The sequence below is a fragment of the Camelus bactrianus genome, chromosome 19 (genome assembly GCF_048773025.1).
Source record: "Camelus bactrianus isolate YW-2024 breed Bactrian camel chromosome 19, ASM4877302v1, whole genome shotgun sequence".
Classification (NCBI taxonomy): Eukaryota; Metazoa; Chordata; class Mammalia; order Artiodactyla; family Camelidae; genus Camelus; species Camelus bactrianus.
The window spans coordinates 35,383,690-35,391,872 of NC_133557.1; the positions used below are offsets into that span (position 1 = coordinate 35,383,690).

The following is an 8,183-nucleotide window of genomic DNA, read 5'->3' on the forward strand; positions in this document are numbered from 1 at the left end:
AAGCTAAGGACGGCTGGGACTAGACGTCCTCGGGTATGAGCCGTGTTTGGTTTTCACGCGTGTTCACCTGTGTAGCTAAACGCAGGCACGTATGGAACCCTGAACAGACAGAACCTTCCCCTTTTCTCCTCTTGAAACAGGTACAGAACAGACACTCTGATCTGCTCCTTTAAGATCCATGGCCAAGGCATCTCTTTATGCCACACAAATATTTTTTCTCATGAGCAGAGCACGTAAACAACACTTGAATCTACTAAACCCGGCGTTTGTGTGAAAGTGATTTTAGAGGCCACTGGAGCCGCATGTTTCTTTTCGATCCTCTGGTGTCTCTGGAAAACAGTTCCTAAACCGCCATTCCCATCGCCCCTTTAATCTCTGTGAATCGGCCATAAGAGCTGCGTCAAGGCGTCTGCCGTCAGTTATGTCCCCGACGGCAGCGTGACCACATGGGCACTACCACTGACTATTCTAGAGAAAGACTGCTTTTCTAGAAGAAACCATCACACACAGCAGACTATTTATGGAAAACTAAAACTTCGTACGTGAAGCAGTATTCATTCAGATCTTCCAGGCGGCTTTGTAACAGTGAGCACGTGAAACACAAGTCAAAGCCATTACCCTGTAACGCTCTCCATCCCCTGATTCCTGGGACAACTTGTGCGCAACATTCACCCCAACGCGCCCTCCACGGCTCAAGGCTTATTTATCCTGTCAAGAAGTGGGCTTCAAACAATTACAAATTTGATTTAAATGTTTTCATCGTGTAATTGTGAAAAATCTTTCAGCCGCTGAAAGGCTTCCATTTATTCTCGTAGGTAAGTTAGTTGTGTCCGTTTTTTTCAAGCTGATTCTGCATATTCATAGATGCTTTTTATTTTGGAAGAGATGGTCTACTCCGAATGTTCCATGTTTCTTCCATTAGATAGTTATTGATGTTAGGGGCATACTGTATGCCAATGAGAAGCTGCTTTCACTCAAGCCGGGGCTGATTTCTCAAGAAATTATTATTTGGTGTTTTTGGCCAAATTCCAATAGCTTGTGGCTTGTGGCCCTTTCCACAAAGTGAAACTTCCACGGCTTCTAAAAGCAAACACCTCGTCGGAATCACCTTTTCAGTACCACCGCTGTGGGATTCCCTACACAGTTAGAAGATCAAATTTAGTACCTAATTTTTAAAAACTTAATAAGCACTGGGTTTACTGAAGAGTCAGATCTCATTACTAGTTTCCTTTACAAGCTGGGTATTTTGAAGCAATAATTAATAATTTTCAAGCCCGTCTGACAGGTGTGTTGTGATTTAAGACCATTTTCCTAGGTATTTATTTATTTTTTTAAAGGAAACCCTATGAGGTAGGTTTTCTCTCTCAGGGCACTCAATCTCTGTATAAAGTAGCTTAACGAAATCATTTCATATCAAGCTTTGTAGTGCAAATTATTGAATCAACAATTAAAACTGTTTAAAATCTACCAGAACTGATGCTGCCTCACGCAGTGAACACTAGCCTGTTGCTTCAAGCACGGCCCCAGCCCTGCAGCACGCGCCCGCTGTCAGCACCGCCCTAGTTCTTACAAAGTGCATATAGTAAAACTTTATTAATAAATGCAACAAATACTTTATCAAAATGCCTAAAATTGAAGTTTCTCCTTCAAAGTAAGCGCTAGCAACAATTAACCCGATGACCTGACTCAGGTGTCAGAACGGATCCCTCCCTTGATAATGACAAAGTCACCTGTAAACGTCAGGTGATACGTGTTTAATGGGACTTGGAGAAAAAGAGACTTTGCATTAAATTCAATGAGCCTCTTAGATTTGGATAAGTTGAGTGCATGTGAGACAAAAGTTACAAAAGTATATATTTTTTAAAGCTCTGTATATTCACTCCAGTCAGCTGTGCACAGAGCTCCGGTACAACCTTTAGAATGACTAGCTCTCCTCACACAAACTAATAAACAGAAATACAATTTTGCTTAAAATTCAAAGGATTCTTTTTTCCTAGAAAAGAGACATTTAATGACATGCGAAGACGTGTAAAAAATGTCAGGCGTTGTTCAGGGGAAATGCTATTATATTCCAGAAAGTTTAAACGTCTACAGAAGCAAGACACACGAGTAAACTTGTTATTCACAGTAAGAAGCAGACCTCAGCACTGCCCTCGCTTCCCATGTCATGTGTTTCAATGCTCGCTCTGAAAGTCATTTTTAAAAGACGGAAAAACTTGAGTTTCCAGCCCAAGCCCATCATCCTGGGCTGCGAGAGCCGTGCCACACTGGCCGATTTTTGAATTTTCACTCCCCTGGTGCAGCTGAATGCTGTCTCCTACTGAGACTGAAAAACCAGAGGTGCCAGCGGCCCTAGAAGGGGGGCTTCTAGTTTTTGTCCTTGTTTTTAGGAATCACTTAATTGGACCTCGCTATTATTATGATTCCAACAAATATCATGTCTTTAACGCCTACCATTTACTCTCACGTTGTGCTAATCATCATGTTAATTTAAAATACATCCACTGGTCAGGAAACTATCTTCACTCTAAAAATCTGATTATCAGATTATCATTTTTAAAGTAAGAGTTAAAATGCAAGGAGTTTGCATTTTGTGAAAAATTACAAAAGGAAGAGGTGGGGGCACCAAGTTCTCCAGCCTCCTTCTCCTGTCCTCCCGGCCCCACTTGCCCTGGCCCGGCCCGGCCACGATTTAGTGCGCAGGGAGCAGCGACCGACCGGGGGGCTGAGAGCGAAGCCTGGTGGGACACTCTGGGTCTGTGAAAATCTGCTCCCAGGGGAGGGGGAAGAAGGAAGGACGTCATACACACAAGGTGTAAAGTTATCCCAAGAGACTCAAATAACTGAAGTGAACATTTAAAACCAAGACGCCACAGGAGGACGACAACAAAATGAGAACCAAATTTTAGAAACTGGTGAAATCGGCAAACATTTAAAAAATGACTTTTTAAAACCTTCTTTCATCTCTATAGCAGTTTTGCTTCCTCTTTATATTCTCAAATGTTGCTACAAGATACTGGTATCCTGATATGTTTCCTTTTATTCCTTCCCCACTGTAACGCCAGTATTTTAAAGCTACTTCTTCAAAATGAGAATTTTATTAATCAAATTATTTCACAACTATTTTAAACTAATCACAAGTATAATTAAGTGTCTTGTTTCTGAAAGGCATCTATCTTTTTGAGTGTCAAGCAGAAAGTTATATTTTCAAATACTGTTTGTCTTAAGACGTTAGAAATCTGTTTGCTACCCTAGAAAAATAACGTTCCCCTTTCAGCAACTGGCTGGTTTCTCAACATCTCTCACGCCCCTTTCTCTGAGCTTCTGTCTGACAACAGCAAATCCTGTATCTGGGGAAAGCTTCTACTTCACAACTGTTTTTGCCAAATATTTTTGGCCCTAAGGTTAATTAACACATCAGAAATTTTCAGTAAATACCACATTTTTGTCAGAAAGCCAAAAGAGTCTACTGAATGTTTAGGAAATTCTTCTCTATCTGTCTCAGCCCATTTATTAAGTTTTCAGTGGTAAGTGTGATACATAAAATTACAAAAACCTAAACTATGAAAAAAGCAAGGGATCAAACCACATGGAGCCTGCCACCCCTCGTGTAATGGCAGCACGCTTCCAGACGTACAGACACCCCAGAAGAAACAGCTACCAGTGCCTCTGAGGAGGGCAGCTGGGAGGCCGGAGGGTGGGAAGGGGAGCGACAGCTCACTGTATTCTCTTTGAGCGTTTGTATTTTTTCGCTGAGTGCCAGCATTGTTTTTACGGAAAGAAAAAACCCAACAAGAAAACATTCCTCAGAAATACGTTTCCTGTGAAATCCAATGCAGTCAACAGTGTTCAAGAACCTGCTGAGGATGTATTTTCATACAAAATTCAGGCAGACAATAATGTGAAATGAATTTGATAACAAGTTTTAATGGAACATCAACTGGCTGGTTCTCATTTCTGTCTGTATATAGATGTTCATACACCTCTTCTAGGCGACGTCTATTTTCAGAATCATCTGCACACATCCAAGCAGTGTTTCCAGCATGAAGACACATAATTTCTGGAACAGGACACAGACAAGTGACAGGGAGAGATGCTAAAGCTTGTGGGGTTTTGCCCCAAACTGACCACCTCCAGGAAAGGAGTGTGATTTAGGATGGCAAGTTCCCAAGTGGCCAGAAGGCGACTGCAGGGAGCCTCCGGATACGATAAACGGCTTTTTTATTTAAAGGTGGGGGCTTTCCAGATGGAAATGGGCTGCAGCAGGGCCCACTGCAGCCGAAAAACAAAATAAGCAACAACTCGTAGCTTAACCACTCGATGTGAACTGCTACCCTGAAGTTCTATAAACATATTACATGAGATAAAATGTACAGCCTGAAAGCAGAGTAAATGACAACGACTGCCTGGGGAAAACCTGTCATTGTGAACACTTCTGCAGTTTGGATAACTAATCACCATGAAGATTATGATAATAGGTCTCATTTCTGAAACATGTTTGAACTTGAAAAATAAAATACCGTGGATCATAAATGACGTTTATACCCAAAGATGTGTTATAACAACTATTTTTACTTACCCTGTTGTCTCTGAGGAAAGTTTGACGTGGAAGACTTCCTACTGTTATTTAAGCAAATCAAGTAAACAATACAGTTTGAATTAAACCAAAACTTAAAAGCCAAACTGCAGCTCTCAAGATTCCAGCAATCACTTAAATACATACATAAATGCTTTTTGTGTCTCGCCAATTTAAAAAAAAATTAGGTAGGCAACTGCAGCACTGGTGAGGATGAAGACCTAGCCTGACTGTCTCAAGCTCCGGAAAGACCTGGAAAGGTATCATCGTGTTAAAAACTGTAGCAATTTAATCTTGCTAAGTCAAACTAACATCTGTAAACAATCATGGTAACTTTTCTTTTTTTCTTTAGGGAATTACAATTCACTAGTATTCTACACACTTGCCTGGTTGACTCGTTCTTCCCATAGGTGACCATTTTGGTCTTTTCCTGGCCCCGTTCCCCCCCCCCTTTGAAAACTCACTGAAATGAACAAAACAGCGAATAAAACAATTAAGAGCAAAACCACACAAGACACTCCAACAAAAGGGCTGAAGCCAAACAAGAAAAGAAATGGCTAAATGTCCTTCCCTTCGAGATATGTGCTATTTACTAGGTCTTATGGGCTCTTGGGTTAAACTGGAATTGTTCTCACAATTCTGTTCTTCTTTTGTAAACAATAAAATCTTGCTTAAGAAAGTTCTCTCCTTGTTTTCTTCTGCCCTGGTCTCCGGGAAAACTTGAAAACTGCATCTTCCTTTCCCTGTTGTTGCTTTTTTTTTTTTTTTTAACTTCAGGGCTTTTTCCAAAATTTAGTCAATATGCTTTTGCACGCTTCTTTTGTCTTATTCTTTGTCGTGTTCAGCATTCAGTGGAAAGTTCACAATGTCGAAATTCTTCACTATGCAGGTAAATTTACAAACCAAAGGATAGCAAAGTTTTTTTTTTTTTAAATCAGCTTACCTACGGTTTTGTATTTTTCAAGAGAAACTACCATTTTCACCTGATCTCTGCTTCTATTTCATATTCCTTGAGCAGGTTATATTTTTCAAAGAACAACAAAAAGACCCATTTCGGGTGGCTAGAAATATCTGGATTTGGGGGCTGTTTTCTTTCTCTTCTTTTTGATCGTTGTAGGGATACCCTAAGCTGGATATTTTTACTTTGGGGGGGGGGGTGGAGGGGCACAGAAAAAAACAAAGGGAAAGAAACCTGCAAAGAAGTTTACAGGTGCAAACTGAACAGGAACATTGAAACAGACGAAAATGGACCCTTTCCCTTATCCAACCTCCATCCCCAGAGAGTAGAAACAGCATACTTACAAGTTAGCACCTCTGCGTTTGACTCTGTGTGTTTTCTCTCTTCTTTGGATTTGGATACTTTGAGCTAATTTGGAAGTGCCCGTTTGGTTGCTCAGAAAATGATGCTTAAGAGTCTAGGTATGCATAAATTAGAAGCCCTGTAGCGGCAGAGGACGCTCATTGTACCTCGTCTCTTTATGTGCTCTTATGGTGGGAACCAAGAGCCTTATTTTCTTTTTCTTTCTTCTTCTTTTTTTTTTTTTTTTAAACACTTTAGATGACGGAGCGAATGAGAGACTGGTAGCGGAAGAGGACCAGGCGAGCCCTGCACCCGCCCGCCCGCCGCCCCCCCCCCCCCCCCCCAGTTATACTGGACCTCGCTAGGCAGTCACTTCAGGAAAACTGGGGTCTAGATGCGCAGAAGCGCGGAGCCCTTCACACCAAGCCTCGACGCCGGCCTCGCCTCGTAGTTTCTGATTCTGGGGCTCGAGGGCGGGGGTGACCGCCGGGATAGGGGAGGGAAGGATGGAGAAAGCAAAGGGGGGTGATCTTCGCAAGGAACAGCCAACTGCCCCCTTTACCTTTTTTGCCTGCACTGTGGGGAGGTGGGGGTGCGAGAGAAAAAGATGTCAATGACCATTGTTTGCTCGTTTGGGATGTTGCTCCGCCCCCCGAGTCTGTCGTAAACCTGGCGCCGGACTAAAATAAACCCCAGATCCCGCAGCTCGGGGGGTCGCCGCGCCGCCGACTCCTGGTCCCAGGCGCTGCCGCCGCGGCCGAGGTGGCGGCCACCAGCGGCCGCCGCATCCCGCCCGCGTGCGCCCGGGGCCCCCCTACCTGGCCGTCCGCCGAGCCATGTCGTTGAGCCCCAAGCACACGACGCCCTTCTCCGTGTCCGACATCCTGAGCCCCATCGAGGAGACCTACAAGAAGTTCGGCGGCGCCATGGACGGCGCGCCGCCCGGCCTGGGGGCGCCCCTGGGGGCCGCGGCCGCCGCCTACCGCGCGCCGCCGCCCGGCCCCTCCTCGCAGGCGGCGGGCATGCAGCCCCCGCACGCCATGGCGGGCCACAACGCGGCGGCGGCGGCGGCGGCGGCAGCGGCGGCGGCGGCGGCCGCGGCCGCCACCTACCACATGCCGCCGGGCGTCTCGCAGTTCCCGCACGGCGCCGTGGGCGGCTACTGCAACGGCGGCCTGGGCAGCGTGGGCGAGCTGCCCGCCTACGCGGACGGCATGCGGGGCGGCGCGGCCGGCGGCTGGTACGGCGCCAACGCGGACCCGCGCTACTCGTCAAGTGAGCGGGGCCAGGAGCGCGGGACGCAGGGCAGCGGACGGCGCGGGCTCTTCCCGCCGCAGCGCGGGGCGCGCGGGGGGCGCAGGGGCCCAGCCGGGGGCGCGCGGGGGGGTCCTGGGTCCCGGGGCGCGCGGGGTGGGGGCGCAGGGGCCCAGCCAGAGCCCCGCTGGCTGACCGGCCTTCCCCTCGGGCCCCTCCCCAGTCTCCAGGTTCATGGGGCCGTCGGCGGGCGTGAACGTGGCCGGCATGGGGTCGCTGACCGGCATCGCGGACGCCGCCAAGTCGCTGGCGCCCCTGCACGCGGCGGCGGCGGCGCCCAGGAGGAAGCGGCGGGTGCTCTTCTCGCAGGCGCAGGTCTACGAGCTGGAGCGGCGCTTCAAGCAGCAGAAGTACCTGTCGGCGCCCGAGCGCGAGCACCTGGCCAGCATGATCCACCTGACGCCGACGCAGGTGAAGATCTGGTTCCAGAACCACCGCTACAAGATGAAGCGGCAGGCCAAGGACAAGGCGGCGCAGCAGCTGCAGCAGGAGGCCGGCCTGGGCCCGCCGCCGCCGTCCCCGCGCCGCGTGGCCGTGCCCGTGCTGGTCAAGGACGGCAAGCCCTGCCAGAACGGCGCGGGCCCGCCGACGCCCGGCCAGGCCGGCCCGCAGCCGCCCGCGCCGACGCCCGAGCTGGAGGAGCTGTCGCCCAGCCCGCCCGCGCTGCACGGCCCGGGGGGCGGCCTGGCGGCCCTGGACCCCGCGGCGGCCGGGGACTACGGCGGCGGCGTGCTGGGCGCCAACCTGCTCTACGGCAGGACGTGGTGACCGCGCGGGCGCCCGGCGGGGTCCGGCCTGCGGCCCGGAGGGCCTGCGAGCCACGGCGCGGGCCGACAGGAGACGCGCCCGAGCGGACTCTGCACGCGGCGATCGGAAGCGAACGAACGCGTCCCGGGGACGGGCAGGCTCGGAGCCTCTGGGCTGGGGGTGGGGACAGCGACGGCCCCAGGGCTGAACGATGAAAATCACGCCGGGAGGCTCTGAGGTTCCTAA

At 49.1% G+C, this 8,183-nt stretch overlaps 1 protein-coding gene across 1 annotated transcript; it reads left to right on the forward strand.

Moving 5' to 3' along the window:
• The first annotated feature begins 6,302 nt into the window (after positions 1-6,302).
• Positions 6,303-7,958, forward strand: NKX2-4 (NK2 homeobox 4). Its single transcript, XM_074346912.1, has 2 exons — positions 6,303-7,151; positions 7,354-7,958. The coding sequence occupies exons 1-2, from the start codon at positions 6,713-6,715 to the stop codon at positions 7,956-7,958; spliced, it is 1,044 nt and encodes a 347-aa protein (XP_074203013.1). The 5' UTR covers positions 6,303-6,712.
• The last annotated feature ends 225 nt before the right edge of the window (positions 7,959-8,183 follow it).